This window comes from Bombus bifarius, unplaced genomic scaffold (assembly GCF_011952205.1).
Source record: "Bombus bifarius isolate JDL3187 unplaced genomic scaffold, Bbif_JDL3187 scf7180000008240, whole genome shotgun sequence".
In the NCBI taxonomy this organism is placed as follows: Eukaryota; Metazoa; Arthropoda; class Insecta; order Hymenoptera; family Apidae; genus Bombus; species Bombus bifarius.
The window spans coordinates 126129-147538 of record NW_022884534.1 but is presented as its reverse complement, the minus strand read 5'-3'; the positions used below and the strand labels follow the sequence as shown (position 1 = coordinate 147538).

General features: G+C 34.8%; 2 protein-coding genes across 5 annotated transcripts; one reads left to right on the top strand and one right to left on the bottom strand.

Annotated features, from left to right (window-relative positions):
• The first annotated feature begins 106 nt into the window (after window positions 1–106).
• Window positions 107–5148, top strand: LOC117211612 (transcriptional protein SWT1). 3 transcript variants are annotated; one of them, XM_033455677.1, is made up of 12 exons: window positions 107–378; window positions 613–1231; window positions 1367–1546; window positions 1623–2056; window positions 2165–2401; window positions 2475–2705; window positions 2779–3033; window positions 3958–4150; window positions 4229–4344; window positions 4431–4588; window positions 4652–4792; window positions 4867–5148. In XM_033455677.1, exons 1-12 carry the CDS (start codon window positions 247–249, stop codon window positions 5099–5101), a joined length of 2931 nt encoding a protein of 976 aa, XP_033311568.1. In that variant the 5' UTR covers window positions 107–246; the 3' UTR covers window positions 5102–5148. The 3 variants fall into 3 exon arrangements, with proteins under 3 accessions (XP_033311568.1, XP_033311567.1, XP_033311569.1); XM_033455676.1 differs by having other exon boundaries at window positions 1340–1546; XM_033455678.1 differs by lacking the exon at window positions 107–378 and adding an exon at window positions 478–494 and having other exon boundaries at window positions 1340–1546.
• LOC117211615 (phytanoyl-CoA dioxygenase domain-containing protein 1 homolog) lies at window positions 4786–12097 on the bottom strand. Of its 2 annotated transcripts, XR_004488277.1 has the most exons (6): window positions 11908–12097; window positions 6401–6544; window positions 6204–6317; window positions 5962–6112; window positions 5282–5868; window positions 4786–5172 (listed from the first exon to the last, which is right to left on the bottom strand). XR_004488277.1 is itself a non-coding variant. In XM_033455687.1 (5 exons), the coding sequence occupies exons 1-5, from the start codon at window positions 11926–11928 to the stop codon at window positions 5450–5452; spliced, it is 849 nt and encodes a 282-aa protein (XP_033311578.1). In that variant the 5' UTR covers window positions 11929–12097; the 3' UTR covers window positions 4786–5449. The 2 variants fall into 2 exon arrangements, 1 of the variants encoding a protein (XP_033311578.1); XM_033455687.1 differs by having other exon boundaries at window positions 4786–5868.
• Between the last annotated feature and the right edge of the window lie 9313 nt (window positions 12098–21410).

Here is a 21410-nt window from a genome sequence, read left to right as displayed (position 1 = left end):
AGAGAACATTTTGCAAATATTCTCATTATTAAGACAATTATTATAATTCTAAAATTCATAATTTTGGAACACATGATTGACATCATCTGTATTTTGTTTATGATCAGTCACCGCCTATTGGCATATGATATCATTGAAGCTTATAAGTGAGAATGTAATGAAACGTAACAAAAAAATTTGTGCCCTCTAATGACGACTTAATTTTTCTTGAAAGTAGTGTTTACATGGTTTTTGACTATTTCAAACATGATGAAACATAAGTTACCGGAAAATTGGAGTATACGGAATTCAAAGAGATATCCGCATAAAATATATTATTTTAATGAAAAAACAAAGCAATCATCTTGGGATATCCCGACAGAAGATCAGACAGAACAAGTAATTTGATATTTCATTTTCTTTTATTTTTAATTAATACTAATGGTAATAGGAAGTGGATGATATTTTATTAGCCCTTTTAAAATTGTACTGCCTGTTCTAACCTATAGATTATAGTAAGTTATCTTTATTATATATTTTTGCATATTTTTAGCTAGTAATACTTCTCATATATAATTTAATTATAATTCATAATCTCTGTTATAATTATAACGTAAAAAATTATTTGTTTAGGTTGAAAAGAAATTAGGTCGATCTGCTAAGAAACGTAAACAATCACAAAAAATGAACTTACAAAATGATGAAGATAATGAAGCACAGTTTACTGTTTCTGAAAGAAATCCATCTGAAGGGAGTGCATCTGATAAAGAGATCACAAGAAGAAATATACTTACTGCTAAACGTTTCCATAGGCAAACACAAACTAAAGCTAATGAAGGAAAGGAAACACCTCAAATGAAAGAAATTCGTCAGAAAATGTTAAAAAAAAGAGAAAAAATTATTTCTAGAAGTCCTCAGAGTTCCAAATCAACTAAAGATGTTTCAAAATCACCACCTTCAAGGCTTGGCAAAATTAGTCCACTGTCACAAAAAACTGATGTTTATACATACTCAAAAGAATCTTATACGCCACAAATGCAAATACTTTTAGAAAAAAGACAGGGAAGGACATCAAAAAGCAATCCTAAAAAAAAGACAGAGGAAGACAGAAGCAATGTGATATATAAAGGAGAAAATCCAATTAAGACACGGTTAAGAAATCAAAATGTATCTAAGCAAAAAAGTGTTTCAGAGGTTTCATCTCCCTCAGAAAGCAGAAGCCAGAGAGAAGTACAAAAAGGTCCAAAAGTTGGTTAGTATGTGGAAGAAAAAGTTATACTATGTTATTTTCTATAGTTTTTTTATGTACATGGTTAAAGTTAAAGTCAAAAAATACTAATGTAAATCATATATTACATAGCCATAGTAATAGAAAAAATATTGGTAGGCAAAAGAAAAAGCAGCAATTTGGGTGAAGATATTCCAAAAGTGCAAGGTCAAAAGTCTATGAAAACAAATTTAGGAAAAGAACGTATGGAAAGATTGAAAACAAGCCTATCATCACAGCAGTGTGATGATAATCTGAGTCATAATAGTCCTACAAGTTCTACTCCTGCAAAGAAATTTAGTAAGTGTTGTAACAATGTTTTTGATGTCATAAATTAAAGTTTATTCTTAGTATTTAATTTCTTGAACAATTATAGACATGCCATGCATTTTTAAAAATACACAAGTTAGATTGGAACGTTTGGAGGAGACACATGTAAATAATAAGATTGCTAATAATAAAAGTGTATATACTCGTGAGATAAAGGGAGCAGCAAATGCATCTAAAGATCCAATAACAACTGTAGATAATATAATAAAATGGGCCTATGAAGATTCTGTTTGTGAAGAAATGCCCATGCCAAGTGTTTATAAAGACGCGGAAGTTAGATTGGAACGCTTGAGAGAGAGATGTTCGAATGATAAGATTGCCACTAATACAAATTTAAGTCCTCCCAAAGTAAAAGAAACAGCAAATGCATCTAAAAATCTAATAACAACTTCAGATGATTTAGTAAAGTCAGCCTATGAAGATGCTTTTTGTGAGGAAATGGACTGGGAACCATTGGAAGATGAAAAAATTATGTTTGAAGTAATGTCAAGTACTTTTATAAATTTTATTCAGTTGTCATATATAGATTATTATAATGAATAATAGATATACAAATGTTAAAGTATGGCTTATATTTACATTATTTAGGTTCAAGCTGTTAGAACTCAACTTTGTACAGAAAACAATGTAAATACAACTTGCAATATCCCTAGTAATACTTCGAAATATCCCTTATTATCAGAACAACAAGCAAAAAGGCATTTGTATATTGTTGTTGATACAAATGTTTTTCTGTCAAATATTGATGCTGTTGAATTGGCAAGGGAAGCTATTTTTAAAACTTATGATCATTCAATAATTACAATACCATGGACTGTTATACGTGTAAGATTCCATATTTTTTTATTTATTTTGCTATTTCCTAACATTTGTAGCTTTCATAAATAATCTATTACAGGAGCTTGATTATATTAAAGACGATAATGGTAAATCAAGACCAATATCATTATGTTTCAATGCAAGGAAAGCCATCAATTACATTAATAAACTTTTCTCTTCTAAACAATCTTACGTAATTGGTCAAACACCAGAAGATGTTGCAAAAAATAAAGAAAGATTTTCTATCGACTGTCCAGATGATGAAATTCTACAGACTTGTTTACAAATTCGTGATTTAGGGAAATCCGTGGTAAGTTATAATATAACATACTGTTATCAAAATATTTAAATGTGACTTTATATTTTGGTTCTTTATTATTCAGGTACTATTATCTTATGACGTAAATCTTTGTAATAAAGCGATGATTTATGATATTGTGACACTTGGAAGAAATGATCCCCTTGAAAAAGTCGACTATCTTAATGCCACCAATGTAAATAAACCATTGTCTAATTCTAATAATGGAAATCGAGAAAGAATCAGTTTGAATTCCACATCAATTATGTGTGAGGAATTGCAGTTATCTGATGAAATATATGAGGACATAAAAAGTGTTATAAGAGACTTTCTAACAGTGGTAAGCATAAAGATGATATATGTTATAATTAGGTAATATAAGAGAAATATATTATATATGTCAAACCATCGTCGTAATATACGGGTCCGGGTTGATATCGGAGTAAGGATTTGGGGTATGCGATGAACCTTCACTGAAACTATCCATCTTCTTACGCAGTTGAAGTGACGTTTATTAACACAAATAAGGATATTACAGAGTTGACAAGGAATCGCGATGATTAGGCATTAGTGACACTGGTCTAAGACTCGATAACGAACCCGCGGTCAATGGGATAGTTGGTTTAATTTTTCGTCAAAGTCTAAGTTGGAATTTATATCAAACGTGGAGTAATCACAGATAGTAAGGCGTTAGTTAACTCGTCAATGAACTCGTACACTCGTTCATCCCGTGACCGCGGCTACGTTCGGCGACTGATTGTTGCCTCGAGCCCAAGCTCATTATCACAGATCTCAAACAAATACAATTGGATAGAATAACGACAATTGTTTAATTATGGCTATGGTAGACTTTAGATTATAATTTTACGGATTTTCCCGAAGTTCCAAAGGGAAGGCTCCGGTGTCCTTTCATCTCCGACATATATACAGGGTGGTTGGTAACTGGTGGTACAAGCGGAAAGGGGGTGATTCTACGCGAAAAAAGAAGTCGAAAATATAGAATAAAATTAAAAAAAAATTTTTTTTTTAATTTTTTCATGGAGACAACGATCTACAGTGAGATCTGTTACAACGAGACGTGATAAAGTGCTCGCGTACCGAGCGAAAATTCAAAGTCGATTTTTTCGAAAATAAAGCCTCAAACGAAAAATTTTTATTCTATATTTCCGACTTCTTTTTTCGCGTAGAATCACCTCCTTTCCGCTTGTACCACCAGTTACCAACCAGCCTGTATATATATGAATTAATAGTAATTTTTTTACAGATAGTCAGTAAAGAAATGTATGCTTTATATGGATCATCTTGGGAAAAATATGTTATTATAAAACCACCTTGGACAACTGTGACTGTTTTACAGTGTGCTGTAAAACATTGGATAGCTGCTACAAGTGAATCATTTCGAAGAGCAGCAGAATATATTTTGAAAGAATTATTACAGATATTTAAAGATATATCTGGTAATTTTGTTTCTATATTTTGAAAAAGATCATCGTTTCGGAGATTTTTATTAATGTTTAAATATTTTTCTCTTTAAGGCCCAAAGACTTTGAAGGAAAATAGTTATATCTTAGACAAATTTAATGATTTGGCACAAATGGTTAATATAGATAAACATTCAGTTTTAATGTTACGAATATCTAAAAAAATTGATGTAATTATTCTCACAATTTCTTCTATTAATATCATTGTAAAGTATTCTGAAATAATTTGCATTTTCTTAACGGTATCATTTTTTAGGAGTTAAAAGACAAATGTCGTGAATATGAATCTCAAATAAATAATCACAAACTATGTAATGTTATCGGAGTTGAAAATGATGTCGAGGAACAAGAACGAAGAGCACAGAAAGCTTTTCAGTATTTTGAAGCAGCATATGTTTACGCCCGGGATATGACGTAAGTTTTCTAATTATATTTGTTTATGATGTATTATTGATATTTATTCATTTATATGTACAGTGGTATAACAGCCAAAACAATAGGAATGCCTTGCACTTTGCATTACAATGTTCCTAATCCAGTTCCATCTGTAGAATTTATAAAAAAAACAATACCAGAAATTGCAATGAATGTAAATAAATTAGAATGCAATCTAAGCGCGTAAGTTGTTTATTAATAAATTATTTAACCACTCTTTTATATGTATACATAGTAACAACCATATTTTATTGCAGTGTAATAGAACAAGTCAAAAATTCTTGTACGGATTATCGAACACTGATACATTTATATCAGACATTGATAACGTTTCTTCCTGAGAATGCATTAATAGCACTGAAGTTAAACGATGTTAAAATAGAGCCTCTTGATGTATATTGTTGCGTGAAACGAAAGGAGGACGTACTGAATAGAGGTCTACGTCAGCTCCAAGAACTCAATATTCATTTTAGTAGATTAGCAAACTACTGATGTACATAGATGTTATAAACCGACTAAAATTCTTCTGAATTCAGCTACATCCGTTTTACATAATGTATATATACAAGCTTTTGTTCAATTCAGTGGTTTAGATATCACATATGTATAACATAATGTAATATTGTTTGTACGGTGCATGGTGTTTTTTCACGTAAAGTATTAACACCACAAACACTTTTACTAATATTTCTATATTATAATACAAGAAATAACTTTTGTACAAGGTGGAAAATAAAAATGCACAGCCAGAATAGCAATAGATATCAAATAATGTTCCCTGGCAATTTGTAATAAAATAATTTGACAGTGCTCTACCGATCGAGCATTATCTCTGTAAATTTAATTTCTATACAACTTTGGAAATCCTCCTGGAGGTGGTTGCAGCCAGTTTTCTTTCGAATAGGAGGTGTGTTGTGTCTCGATTACGTGAAACGTGTAAGCGTGCCTTGATTTATCGTTTTTGTTTGGATGTGAAAAATGTACTACTTGTCCGTGAATGAGAATGCAGGTTCCTTTGCTAACTGGGACTGGTCGAAAATTACTAAGCTGATAACAAGGTGCGGCTCTGTCGTAGACTAACAGTTCCTTGGATTCTGGATCCTTATTCCTTACATAACGTCGATGAACACCGCTCTTGTGAGAACCTGGTGCAATCCATAGACATCCATTTTCCTGCGTGGCATCTTCCAAAGCGATCCAGAAACCAACAAGCTTCACTGGTTCCGTGTACAAATATGTTGCATCTTGGTGCATTATTACTATTATGAAATTAATTTATATTTAGATGTTGAAAATTAAATTAATTTAACGAATACAAAAAAAAAAAGTAAGAAATATTTGTTTCTCTTTACCTTCTGATCCAATTCCTGGATTTTTGTAAATATACATCGACTGACAAATGGCTGGTTCTTGATAATCCAATTGGAAAGCTGCTTCTTTAACTCTTTCATCAAAAGTATATTTTTTGAATGTAGGGTGAAGCCAGTGAAGGGCGTGACCTACCTGTAATTTTGTCAAAGGAAACATTTGATATTTATATAAGTAATTATTGTAAATGTTTATTATTATTTCAAATTAGTATCTTCTATTTTACCTTATTTAAGGACACTCGAGGATGAACTTTCAATTTTCCATTATCGTCTAAAGCTTCAGTCTCAAAGAACACACTGATTTTGTTACCACTGTCCAGAAAATATTTATCTTTGTTCTGAATAATAGATAAATTCGAAATGTAAGCGTCGTGTCGATGATACTTAAATAAATAAGACATTTCCTTAATTCAACTCGTACCTGTTGCAATTCTATCGTATTGAAAACTTTCCTCTCATTTTCCGGAGGTAAGTTGGTAGTGAATTCTTCTCCGCAAGATTTGAGTTCGTCGATCTCTTCCGGTTGAAAGAAATCTTCCAGGACGACGAAGCCATTTTTCTCAAACTGTGGACATGAAAATGTTTTATCTCGTTATTAATCATGCTAATAGTGACGAGTTCGGATGATTCATTTTCGTCTGTATCTTTCGAAAGAACACGATATGTTTGGCACTAAATACTATTGATATAATTTATACGAGCATAACATTGGACATAAACTGTTTTGTACATAAATCAAGCTTGGCTTGGCTCTAGTTTGTAAACGAGCTCCCGAAGCATTACCAATTCGATTATTCACTTTTGATATTAAATTACATTCATATTATTTATGGTATTTTTCGTTTATGATTTCTTAGTAACAAAATTTGCAGGAAGAATAAGGAAGGCGTGGAAAAACTTTCTATTTTTGTCATTATATTCTCTCCTAAATTATTTATTTATTTCCGAAATATATAAATAACGTGACTTCACATACGAATTCAACTAAACTTAGCATGTATATTTCTTTTCCAAATATTTAATTCGAACGTCAACAACAACAATTATAAGTATAAACATTTCCATTTCCCTGTTTAGTTTTTAATTTACTCCTAATTATTTTTCAAGTTTGACAGGTAATCTATTTGACGACATTTTTCATTCTCCAGCTATTTAAAATTTAATTTCAGGGATAATAAATACAGAATGCGATCGAATAACATATATAATCAGGCACGAGGTGATTCCTTATCACAAAATAAGAACAAAATATGCAATAAAATTGTTTAATTTAAGATATAGTTTACGAGAAGATCGAGTTTGAAAATTTATCAAGTATACTTGAACATGATTAATTCCGGACTCGATAGGACTAAATAATCAACAGCAGATCATTCTACGTATGAAAATAAGTCGAAAATGCAGAATAATATTTTTTCTCAAGACGCTTTGTTTCCGAGGAAAATAAATTTAAAGATTTATCATACGCGTGCACTATGTCGATTCTTAACTAAATATATTCGAATTTTATTTTCTGGAAAATGAAGTCCCGAACGCAAGAATTTTATTATTTATTTATATATTATATATATTACTCATTTTCGACTTACACTTATGTATCATTTATAAATATACTTGATAAATTTTCAAACTCGATTTTCTTTTAAAATATGCCTTAAATGAATAAAATTTTATTGCATAGTTTGTTCTCACTTTCTCATAAGGAATCACCTCGTGCTCGCTTGTACATGTTATTCGACCGCATCCTGTATAATAAGACAAGGAAAAACATAGAAGTTCTTTTCCAAAAAACTAACGATTTACCGAAACTAAAATTTCTTTTTTACTTCAGGACTTTCCCACCTTTCCTCTTTCCCTATACAGGAATCGAATAATTCGGATAGATTCAGGGGCCCGTGGAAAAATCTCATCCCATGTCACGGCTGAATCAGACGAATGAGCATGATTCGTCCGGCCCAGAATAGAAAGGCGCGCGCGTAGGCGTTCATTCTTCTTCGTGAATGGACACAGTGCAGCCTTTCGTGTTTCACGGGTCCGCGAGTCTGCGTTTTATGTGGTCATTAGACCAAAGTAAGGTCGAGACCCCAGGACCCAGTTGTTCTTTCGCGAGAGACCGTATCTGAACTTTCCCTTCGTCCACCATTCACCACTTTGATAACGTACAATTAAAGTTACGATTACAATGAATTCGTGTGTTCCCACGAACTTTCTATACGACGAGTGCGTCAGACCGATGAAATATAAACCGCTCAGGAAAAGAGTTTCACACTGATCAACTCCACAAATTCGAAAAAGATCAGACAACGGTGCAAACGTTATTCTTTAAGATTCACGTTTTCAATACCATTGTGAATCGGATTTTTGAAAGGCGTTGCTTGCGATTACAGTTCACACGAGGATGCACGTAGTATTTCGCTTTCGGCTGCATCTTAGCGAGGGAGGAGGAGGAGGAAACGGAGGAAAAGAGTGGGTTTGTAAGCGTTTGAACGAGACCCTGCAGCGAGACGAGAGAGTAAGGAGAGGCGTTTTAACGAACAAGGCGTATGTAGAGCAGAGAATGCGCGTATTAATCTTCTAGTTTGTAGAAAGCGCGCGTCACTTTTAATTGCCGCTCGATGCGCCAAGTGGCAATTAGAAATGCGCAACGTGGCGGGAATGCGGGACATTTGTATTTTCACGCCGAACTATTCATTCACCGATTACTAGAATCACGATATTATTGATTCCTTAATCGCAGTATTTCAATATACGTTGGATCGATGTATTTCCTATCAAATTTAAGTACCATTCATTTATTTTGATTGCCACTATGTAATTGTATAACAAATCCCTGTAACTTGGTCCATGATTATCGTAATTATCGTTTCACAAGCTTTAAAAATTTGTTTTCGAACAGGCAAGTAGACTGTTCGTAGTTAAATACTTAAATAAATGTTTCAGAAACTTTTTTATTCGTTGGAAATTCATGTTCTCATAGGTGATGTTACAATTAGTGTGATAAATGATCTTCCGTTGTTATAAAGGATTAAACGCATCATTAAAGAGAAGAACGATTGCATGGGTAATTATTAATGTATTTAGTAAAAGGACATTGAATGTGAACAAGTCTCTTAAACCGAGCGTGACATCCCATTAAAGAAATTAGCTGTTCTCTTTCTCTTTGCTAGAGGCATCGTGGTATTTCCGTTTCAAGAGATCGCGTGGGAGGACCAAGAATGACGTTTCGTCGTCCAAGAACACGGATGTAATACGCGTTGGCCTCCCTTGGTCGTTTAATCGTCACCTTAACCGGAATCTAAAAATGGATCGCCGGATCACAGCGTTGACCACGTGCATCCGATTATTATATATACGACTTATATATATCTCGATCAGCGATTGGAAATTGTTTGACCGACTATATTGTCGTTAATAACGATATTAATGTCTAATATATATATATATATATATAATAATTAGACTATGCAATTATTTTTATGCATTTATTTAAAGGGAAATTTAAAGATGAAAAAATGCGCAGGGTTACAAAGTAGAGTTCTCATCGTGATATTAGGTGAAATAAACTTTTGTCTAGATTCTGTTGTTTCAATCGTGTTTGACAAAAATACGACTTTGCATAAATATCTGCAATCTAGCGGTCGTATTTGTCTGCCTCTGTTAAAATTTTACTCTAAATCATGATGTATTTTTGTATTCATGATTATGTGTACATATATAATGTACAATTTACCTATGTAAAATAAAGCTGTGATAAAATGAGTTGCTACATTTTTCTATAAAGAATAATTATGCGCTAGCGCGATTTTAACTTGGTACAAAATTATTTGGACACAATTTACACGATTTGCGAATTTCGAGCATTAGTGAAATAAAGCCAGAAGTAACGATGATGTACTTAACAAGCGTATTAATTGCAGAGATAATAACTGTGTGTTGGTAAAACGTTGAATAAATTGACAGATCGTTTCATTATTACAAATATTGAATATTATCGTAATATTATCAAGACAAACAGTTAGTTAACTACTTAAACACTTCTACCAACAAACATTGCGATGAATCCGCCGGAAAGTCGTCTGTTAATAATAGTGACATAAATTATGCAACGATCACAATTTAGGTAAATTATTTCACTCGTTATTGTTTGTGCAACATTCCGAATGTCATCATTCTTCCGAAGGATTTCCATGAAAACAATTTATTCAATTGTCAGACGCTCTGAATAGGTACAGAAAACAAATACTAGTAACGCAGATTGATACTACTTTCCGCAATGGAATATTTCAAATCGATCAATTATACGCGTAAAACCTAAGCGTAACAGTGATTCTACGAAGATATATCAATAACGTTGCGTAGTATACAAATGAATAATTTCTTGTGATCGAATGAAATCTTAGTTACGAAGGATTAATAATACAAATGTCTTAAAAACGTTAATTACTTAACAGAAATTACTTAAATATTACCATTATTCAGTAGATATTAACAATTTCATTTCAACGTGCAATCATCTACAAAAGAATTTATTTCTTTTATTAAATCCTTTTGTGATCTCTGCTAACTATATACCTACTTGCATTAAATATCTTGTGATTCCTATATACATTTTCGGACTTATTTCAAACATTGCCAAAATAATTATGATAGTTGAGACTCATAATATTAATGAAATTTCAAAATATTTTGCATAACATATACAATATACACGTAAAAAATATTTACAAGCGTTCAAATACTTTCACGAATATATAAGAACGATTAACGTTATTCTATATCGATTTGTTTGGGACGTGGTCCATAGTAGAAGGATGCTGACCTCCCTGAAACGATAGGTCGGGCTCGATTATGCCAGTCTTCTCCGATAACGGCACCGGCCATTGGTCTCTCAGCTCTGATTTCGTCGTCTCTTCCCTTTCGACAGAGACACTGTGTCGTTGGGATTCGCTTTTAGCGAGCCCGTATATAGCGTCGTGATCGTACACCGGATCATTCGATCGGCGAACGAGGCCTGGTGACCTTTGATAGGGCGATTAAGGATCGCGATCGATCGACTGCTACTTGTTTTTCTTTCGCGACGCGGCCGCTACTTGTAAACAAGCCAAAGAATATTTCAATGCTCGTAGATAGTCGAAACGAGAATACCGAGTCTTCGTCGTTTTTATTCTAGACTTCGATGTATCGTCGAGACGATTTATGATATCGAGCGTAATTTTTTGATACAGTGTGTTCGCGTTCCATGGTATCTCGAATGGGAGTTTAATTTCCGATAGAAAAATTGGATGGTTGAACTTGGAGGAGATTGTAATTTTCTACATTAATTATACGAAATTTGCTTTTCTGAGGTATATTTTGATTAGTAAATATGGAATATTGTTTTAGGAATAAAGATTGAATTTGTGGAGAAGTACTTAAAATGCCGGCGACACGAACTGAATTTAAACGAATAATCTCAACGCTAAAAAAGGTAGAACGCTTATTAAGAGGCAAGGTAAGTCGTTTAAAAACACGAGCTGAATTTATACGATCTTATCTGATCTTACGTTGTACCTGCCAAGTTTCACGAACAAAGCCACAAGAAGAGCCAACAAAAATATTACATTCACTTCACGAACACAATATCTATCTTCTAATCAAAAAAATACAAATTTCACTGTATACTATCGTACGTTAACAAATTTTCTCTTTACCTACAAATTCTAACAAAAATACAAAACAAGATAAAATGCAAAGATAAAAAAATTAACGACTGACAGGAAGAAAAATGATTTTCAAAATGTATGTAACTGACAAGATAAGAAGCGACTGTCGGAATATCGGAGAATTTAAACGCGGCAAAGTTCCACGTGGTCGCTATGGCGCGAACATTCTGTCGGACCTTGACTTCTGTTCGAAACAAGGTAACGGAGTCGTGAGCAGCTAACTCACCTGCGAGCGGATATCCTTCATCCTATTATGTCCGTCACAGCCGGTCTCGGACTGGTCGGTGGGATTTGCTGCGCAGTCGAGCGACCCTATACGTCCGCGTCCACGACTGAATGCTACTACGAAATGACTAGGTGAACCGCGAAGGCTGTGTGACGACGGTTGACTCGGGTCGAGTCGTGTGGAATCGAGTCGAGTCGGCCTACGCGGCGCCGAATCGTATAGAGTCGTGTTGGGTCGGGTCGGGTCGAGTCGAGTCATCATTTGAACGCGTACGCGCCACGCTATGCCATTGGCTCGCTTCTTTAACACGTGTACGCGATTACGCATGCGTCGATTATGAACTTTTTACGCGGTTCAGTCATTATGGGGCAAATATATTATATTGAGTTAAATATATGTATATACATAAGCTCGCGAAAGTATTAGAACATTCGTAGACGTCTTTTACAAATATATTACGTGCATTATACGAAGCATTTTGAAATTTTATTAGTATATACCGCGTGGTATCAGACTTGGCTATTATGGTTATGATGGAATGATTTCTGCGTTTAAAATTAATCCAAAGGAATGCTTCTACACACGGTTGTATTATTATTTGCCATATATTTCAACCTACCCAAGGTGCTTTGTTTTTTAACGCCGTTACTGTTCTCGAATTTTTATCTCTCAATCGCGCTCCCGTTTCAGCGAATAAGCAAATTTTCGGTGGCTCAAGAAAAATATTGATGTATGAATCGTGTTTGAACGACGGCTCTCTCGTATTCTTTGTAAACTTAAGGGACTTTTTATGGTAGGAAAATACTATTTTATATTCTTTATTTATGTAGTTCACATAATATAAATTTCAATAGTAATTCACGTAAAACACGTATCTACAGTCGTACGATATGGAATTTTGTAAATTTATTGGCTGATACAGGTCTAACGATAGATCCTAAACTCGTTACTGCTTACAATTTAATCTGTTCTCTTACAGTCAATTTTCAAATTTATCAATGAATCAACTTCCTTCACTCAAAACTCGAACAGTCTTCCTGTTACTCACGCTTGCTTTTAGCTTTTATTTTGAACTAAATTTACTCAGACGTTCCGCCTAAATGCTACCCCTTACGTTACCTCATCGTTTCTTTTCTAAACGTGACTCAGCCAAAGACACAATTATTCGAAGTATCAACAGAATCTCCCACGTTACATTTTCCTCAGAATCATTTCTATCCGGAGAAAATTTCTAACACACTGTCCTACGTTGATCTCGATATCCAAAATAATAACGTATACTGAATAATAATATATCCTGATACTTTTGTCCATTCTTACTATAACGACATATGAATTTTATCAAAGCATGACGACAATATTTTTTATATTAATGAAGACAAGTAATTTCGAATAAAAATATAACAATTGCTCACGACTTCTATAAACTTCCTGTTCTTCGATCCAAAATATGCGAGATGCAACGAATTCCCATGTTGTTACTCATTTGTTTTTCGAATGAAATGAGTCTCTCCAATTGAGATTCAGACGAATTGGACGTTGATAATCGGCGAATTACGTACTCGTTAAATCATACAGCTTTCTTCATAAAAGTATTCTCAAGAACGTTGCAGAAATTCACAAAAAAGTTCGTTGAATAGAAACAGAGATAGTCAGATACCACTTTTCTCTTTTATTTCTATTCGACAACGTAGGTTATTTCTTACTTGTTTAAAATCCAAACGAGATAAATTAAACGAACATTTTTGTTCTTTTTATTTTCTTTTTGGACAATATAATATCTTTTCTCGTTTACTCAGAATCCAAATGTGATAAACCGAATTAACACCTTCCTCTTTCTCCATTTTTCTTTTTCTTTTTCGTCTCTATCTAAAAAAAATATATATATAGATATATAGTTTTGCTTGTTTATTTAAAATTTGAACATGACATAAATTTTTCTGCTATCGTTAGAAAATGATGTTAGACGAGAAAAAGTGACACAAAAGTATTAAAGGCAACGCGTATCTTCACTGATCGGAGTATTAAGAATTTATGAATGTACGGTCCTATTTGAAAATATCTGTTTGAGAATGTCAGGCAAAAAGTTATTATTCGTCGCGATTGCCGAAATGGAACGAGCAAAAAAGCTGACGGGACGGAAGGGTTGAAAACACCGACACCCTATTCATCCCGTGTTTTTATCAAGTCGCAATAATCGTTTACGTTTTCGTTTTCTGCCTGCGACAGAGCCTTCCGCGTCCGGCGTCGGCCAATAAAATAAGATTTTTGCTCGTAAGATTAACATATTAACGAGTGACGCGCGAAACGAACTTCCCACCTTGCGCCTCTTCACTTTATCCATTCTTCTCTCTGGTGAGAGAATGTAAAAAACTCGAGGGACTTCCAACGCGATCCTTTCATTCGTCTAAAGGGATGGAAAGAATAGAAAAGGAAGAACGTAAAGGTATTACTTTAAAAAAAAAAGATTCAGAGTCCCGTTAACGATTAACGATATTCGCGTTCTCGCAAAGCATGAAAGTGCTAAACTCGTTAAATAACTTGAACAAGTTTACGAGATAAGCGATAAAACTGTAACGTTTGATGTTTTCTGCTCCGGTGAACACGTACGCACGCATATCTATTCGGCAAAATTTATCGTTACCTTAAATCTGTAAAGATATGTAATAATTAAGGTAACTTATCAACTAAAAGTGCAAAAATTCCAAGGAACACTTCTGATACGTGTACTGTTTAGAAAGAATCAATAAAAGTTCAGCGGGATGTAACAAATATTCTTGAACAAAAGAAAGAAACAGAGAAAACATAGTAGAAAGCACAGAGAGCGTTGGAAAACGTAAAAATAGAGATATCACGAAAAAGCGACGTAAAAATGCAAGGAATAAAAAGACCTCTTTTTATCAAGAAAAACTGGGACACTCAAATCACCGTGTATTCGCTCGAATTAATTTCTTCTTCATGCAAATTAAAAATTATCTACAGGTATTGCACGGTAAGAAGAGTGTAAAATAAGTTAAACCGCTATCTTAGCAAAACTATAGATCCGTGTAAAATTTTTCTTCCGACTTTCATGTTCAAATTTCCGGTTGTACGTGAATCTTACGTTTTTTTTATATGTTTGATTAATTTCAGGAAATCGATCGCGTATATGAGATAGATCGCGTATACGTAGACGAGCGAGTTGCCGATTCATCCGCGCAGTGTATCACGGGAAATGACCCCGGCGGCGATGATTTCCCCGAAAGAAATAATTTATCCGCATCAAATCGCGCAGAAGAACGATTTATCCGTCCCGCGACGCGGACTTTCCGCGCTGAAGAAATATATTACATGGCTTATCGCGACCTGACTATATTTCCAGCCAGTAGTATATCAGTACAGGTGACGCGACCTCGTGGCCCTTATATCTGGGCATGTTTATGCAATTTCATATTTCTATGAATGGAAGTAAAGAAGTGGTTCCTAAATAGATATTTGTTGCCAAGCTCGTTAAACGTTAGAACGAACGTTTTACCTTGAATATATGTAACAATAAAAGAAATTTGTAATGCGCGAAAACGTATAAAACATCGAAAGTATACCTTTTACCATATTTATTAGATAAAACAATTTTCTACTTAAGTTCCATATTTTATATTATTATTATTGTATGTATATATATATATATATATGTCGGAGATGAAAGGAAAACCGGAGCCTTCCCTTTGCAATTTTGAGGAAGCCTTCTAATGCTTTAGCCTAGATTTTATCATAACTATAATTAAGCAATTGTCATTTGTAATTGTTTGACATTTGTGAAAGCGAAAGTGGGTTCGAGGTGACAACTGGTCGCCGAACGTAGCCACGGTCACGGGATAAACGTTTTGCCTGACGAAGGTGTGGATCGGTTGTATTGTTCTCCCTAGAAATCACATAGAATTGTACTTTAGAGATGCTGATATAATGGGACACACGTTGTATTAGGAATCAATCTCCAGACAGAAATTGCCTAGTATCGGCGTTTGGATCTTTCTCGATGTTTCCAAAGAGTATACAACAAACTTTTGACAGAAATTGCCTAGCAACAATGATTGGAACCTTCTCGATGTCTCCAGCGAGCATCTAACAAACAAATGCAGTCGTATAGCGAAAAAGATTTTCATCAGATATTCATTCGTGTGGTCGCCTTGGAAAGTGATACATCAAGTAATTTACCGAGTGATTCAGCAAACGTATTTTTGTGTTATAAAAATTATTTTGAGTTATCCCGTTGACCGTGGATTCGTTTGAACCCCGGAACATTGTTAATAGCGTAAATTAAATTCATTATTCGTAAGATATATTATCCGTTCCTCTTATTGTTCGTTAAAACTTATTATTCTTTAATCTAATTATTAATTAAACTTATCATTTGTTAATCATATCATTTATTAAACTCATTATTCATAATATTTTGTAAAATCTTGTTTATTCGCGTAAATATATTCTCTGTTTTGTAAAACAATGGCTAATTCAAATGAAGAATCATTACGCGACTTAAATCCTAATGATAACCCGACATATATATATAAAATATGAGTTAGCAGAAATATTCAAAGTCTAACCATTCGTTACGCTACTTACATTGGGAATTAAAAGATGTTTCCAATCACGGCACGGTGTTGATCGGTGACGTTTTACCAAATTTTTGAACGCGATTAAAATAAGATCAATTTCATGGGCCAGAAAATTCTCGACTACGAAAGTAGCAAGAATAACATTGCCAGAGAAAAATTTGCAAACGCAATATAATACGTTAAATGTAATGGTGCAGTATATATTTCAATCTATTGCAGCTTTCAGAACAAGATACATATATGAAATAAAATTTGCATAGCAGGCAATATATACGCTCACCGTGGGTCCCAGGTAGAAAAACGATTAGACTTCCTTTGGTTGCGACACGAACGAGGAAAGCCGCTCGAAATCAAGAGACTCGACCGGAATAAAGTTCGCAGGAATTGTGGCGCGCGCGGGTGCCATTTGACTGCTAGCCAAGCCAGACGCCGACTTAGTTTCTTTTTAGACCGTAAGGCTTAGCTGGTGCAGCATTATTGCGCTATTAACGCCGGGTCGTCGTTGGTGCAGCTGCCCGGAACGAGATGCAACTACCCTTTCGTATCATCCATCCCTCCTCTCGAGAAAGGGGCAGGTTACGACTATTTCTTGATAATCCGGATAACCTGAAGCGGATGTACACGTTGTGGGGGAACGTTGGTATTTTGCCAAGGACGCAGTGTCGGAGACTTTGGTGGTTAGGCACACCTGAACGGTCCAAACTATTTGCAATTCCTTCTCTTCTAACGTGTTATTGGCTGTTTTGGTCGGTGTCCCTCGTTTTGTTAAAGCTTTTGGTAAATCTTAAGGATAGCAAGAGATCGTGTTTTTAGTCTTCGACGATTGATAAATAGCGTTTGCTAATTTTCACATTAAAGTTGTGCAATTTTCTACGGAGCAAGTCAACGACGAGTAACGTCTTGTTTTCGAGTGAAAAGTAAGAAAGACGGATAAGAATTGGGGAAACGAACACAGCAGGAATTGGATCGGCAGATATTCGATTCGGGGCAGAAGAAAAGAAACAAGGACACAATAAAACAGCAAGCGAAAGGAAGAAAATACGATCGATTAAAAAAGAGGATAAAAGAAAGAATGAAGCGGATTGGAAAGCGAGGAAATGATATAAGGACGAGGGGGAAGAAAAAAGATAAAAGAGGGATAAACGGCGAGAACTGGGTCGTAAACGTTCGTTTTAGAGGGATGACGGGATAAAAGACACTGATAGAGAACGAGAACCAAATAGAAGACGAGGCACGGAGAAGTCTAACGTATGTACGAATGAGAAAGGATAAAACAGGGGATTAAGGGAACGAAAGAGGACGAAAAAAGAGGCGGAATGTGGAAAAGGTAACGCTATAATAAAAGGAAAATAAGAAAAACCCGATGAAAGAGAATTCGGGAAGCGAGATTGATGAAAGGTGAGAGGAAGGATGAGGAAAGGGAGAGGGGATGAAAAAAAAGGAAAATGACGCGGTACAAAGCGGAAAACGAGAGAAACGCGTGAAAAGAGGAAGGAAAGAGGTAGCAGAAACAGGAGGTAAACGAAACAAGGATAAAGAAACACGCGGCTCGACTAACAAAAAGAGAAGCTTTATTCAAAACATCCCATAAAAGCTGCCAGTAATAGAGAAACGCATTCGAGCGAACAGCTTTCTCATTCTGTTTCCTATTTTCGCATTTACGATCACCGTCGAAGAATACACGCGCTATTGTTCCTTTCGTTCCTGTTTATTAAATCTGCTAAGATGCTTTATTTCATGCACGTAACGTTAGAATGATCGTCGAGAATGTTCTGATCACTTTTCAGAGTAATTCACCCAAGAATTATTTAACAGCTATTTACTATTACAGGATTTTAAAAAATAGATCATTTCTAATAAACTAGAAACATTCGTATGTATAAAATGTACACGGAACAGTTGTTCGCAGGCAACAGAGTGGTGAAATAATGGGGCAGAAAATCTGGTTTAAAAATATTTACATCTAACAATACTTCGAGTTTATGATATTTATGCTGTACGGTGTTGTTGGCCGTAGCAGAATAGCGAGATAGAAGTGGCACAAGAATTGTAGCCGAAAGAGTTAAGGCAAAACGCTGAATAAAAGTGTCATACGAACGACGAGGTGACCACCGTGTATGCGAAGCAAAAACACAACAAAAGGGAAAGATGAGGGCGAAACCGGAGAAAAGCAGAGTGCAGAAACTTTATTCGAAGCTCGTAGGTGGCCAATCTCGTAAAAACCGTCACTGGTAACAAGGAAACGGCGCGACCGGATCGAACCGATAATACGAATTCTGTACGAGAAGAAGCGAGAGACGTTAGCCCGCGTGGGGTGAATTTGGCTCGGGTTGATATTGAACTAATTATCCGGATTAGCGTACCGGCTGGTAACGCGATTTCTGGATTATATTTATTGACTGGAGACTACGGGAACGCGGCCGTATTCCGCGGCGGCTTTCATAATCCGGGATTCGCTTTAAAACGGATTTCCCATCGAGCAGCGAATATAAAATTGTCTTAGAGAAATTTGATTTCCTGTCGAGACTCGCATGGTTCGTCGATTATTTGTCATTTTTTAAGACGAGTTAGTTAAACCGGTAGGATTTTTCTATAGTAAACGACTTCCGCTTCATGAGATATGGTACATCTAAATGACACCATTGTGTTCCCTGATATGCTGTCTCCTCTCCAGTTAAATACGTCAGCGTTATTCGGACGAAATCAAGCAGTTCGTTGCATCAATTAGCTCACCATACGATCTGTAGTCAATTTAACCGCATAATAGTAAAGGATTTTTCCTGTTCACAATCCTTCTTCAAGTACAATATTAATAGAACATTGTCAGCCATAAGTTTGTATTATTTAATGTTACAATTTGTAACGGAGTTGTATACTAAAGGGCTGTATACCTGTGAATAATAATAATAATAATGATAATATCCAGTAGTCAAACATTAAGTTGACCAGGGGTCGTTAATCAAGCGTGATACAAAAATGCTGCTTTGTATAAAATTAAGATTGCGATATTACATCCTGCAAAGAGGAAAGAGTCGACGTGCTATTTAAATTTATAATAATTACAGATTTTTCAGAAATTTACTATATTATATAAATTTTTAATATTTATTACAACATTTTCTACTAATTTATGTTGTTCTGTTATTTTGTGTTGATTTACTTAATTTACTTCTATGTGTATATTGTCGCTCAACAATTATTTATCAAACATGTGCTTACTGACTTATTTCGTAAAGGTAAAAAATTCGAGGATGACCATAGCCGGTTATTACGTAGGTTAAATATGTACTTTTTTCCTCAACCCTTTCAATCAAGGCGAAAGATTATTATTAAACTAATATATAGGTTGTCGTGAATTATTTATAAATGTTCCCTTAGTAACACATTTTTTCGTCATTCGAGAAAGTAATTGTCAAGTTCAGAAACTTCCTACCATTCCAGAAGAATAACTCAACATAATTATGGGTGAAAAGTCAGCTCTAAAGCTGAGAGAAGAAAGGGAAGAGGCGTAATGCAACGAGGAAGAAGTCGTTTCGTTTGTCGCGTTTGCGAACGTTTCCCTGGAAAGTTTCCAGTTTTAAGACGAATAAGGGTAATGCAATAGAGGATGATTAATCAATGGGTGTCTCTACGAGCAACTTTCTAGGTATTAATGTTGCGAATTATAAAGATATTATAGAAGAGGAGTTAATTAAACGTAGTTTCCGAGCAAGTGTTCTAATAGATGACCTGATAAGTTCGAATAGATCTCGATACAATTTGAACAATCGATGCGCACGTGTTTGAAGGCTGACCATTAATATCAATAAGCAACGGGCTAAGGAGTTTGATTCGTAGGTTAATCAGTTTATTAGGAGCTTCGTTTAATTCGCCATCTTCGTTCTTCCTCGTTGATATATTTGTTTTCTGAATTGTTTCAGATTCTCTATATATAAATAATAATAATAATATTATTATTATATAGAATTTACTTATAGAAGTATTATTCCTTAAAAAGTGACGTAAGTCAAAATTGCCAATTTAAAAGAAAATCACACATAATTTCATATAACTTCATATAATATATATATAATTTAATATGCAATAACACAATATGTAAATTATGCAATAACACATAATTTCGTTGGTTAAATCTACCAGCAAGTAGAATAGAGTGGTAGAAATACTTTTCATCGATAATTATTAATAACAAGAATGAAAACATTTGCGATCAGGAACAAACCTTAAAACTCCTATCTTCGCCATATCGAAACAATGGCTTTTCGTCGAAGAGTTCGAAGAGTTTCGTCTTAGCCTCCGGCAAAATCCATTCGTATCTTCTTCAAACAATCGCTTCAATCGGAACAAACAGGATTTTTGTCTCCGAAATAGATTTGCTTCCATTATTTCCATAAGAACAATGGAAATATGTATATGTGCATCTTACCTTACGGGGGAAATCGTATTTGCGTTCACTAACTCATCTCGAGATTTGATCGTACACAGTTGCAAATTAATAAAAAAAAAATATCGATCTGCATCACAACAGAAACAACGCACAAAAGCTTTCGTTCATTTTTTAACTGTGATGTCTCAAGCCTGAAAGTGACCCTAATGGAGAAAAAAAAAGAAGTCGTTGGAAGTTCGTGTAATTTCTGCCGGATCACGAGGGCTAATGACGCGGCTAATAATTCACGAGTCCTGTGTGCGTTGATTAATTACGATCACGCATCGCTAATTTGCCCGAGTTTAGTCGAAATTTCGTCGTTTTCTGGAATGATGTGTGCGTGTTTGACGCACGTGTACCGAGCTTTTACATTGGCGATCACGTGCTGACTGCACGTGCATTGCTCACCGATCACGTGCCAAGTACTTGAAAGCAGCTTCGATTATCCCGCGAGATTTTGCCACGATCATTGGGCACTTCTA

What these genes read in the sequence shown, in the direction of transcription:
- LOC117211612 (XM_033455676.1), top strand. Translation starts at nt 247, where the DNA reads ATGATGAAACATAAGTTACCGGAAAATTGGAGTATACGGAATTCAAAG. An exon ending in GTGATTTAGGGAAATCCGTG is followed by an intron (nt 2,706 to 2,778) that starts GTAAGTTATAAT and finishes TTTATTATTCAG; the next exon opens with GTACTATTATCTTATGACGT. An exon ending in GAATATCTAAAAAAATTGAT is followed by an intron (nt 4,345 to 4,430) that starts GTAATTATTCTC and finishes ATCATTTTTTAG; the next exon opens with GAGTTAAAAGACAAATGTCG.
- LOC117211615 (XM_033455687.1), bottom strand. Translation starts at nt 11,928, where the DNA reads ATGAAGGATATCCGCTCGCAG. An exon ending in ATACGATAGAATTGCAACAG is followed by an intron (nt 6,318 to 6,400) that starts GTACGAGTTGAA and finishes TCTATTATTCAG; the next exon opens with AACAAAGATAAATATTTTCT. An exon ending in TCCAGGAATTGGATCAGAAG is followed by an intron (nt 5,869 to 5,961) that starts GTAAAGAGAAAC and finishes ATTTCATAATAG; the next exon opens with TAATAATGCACCAAGATGCA.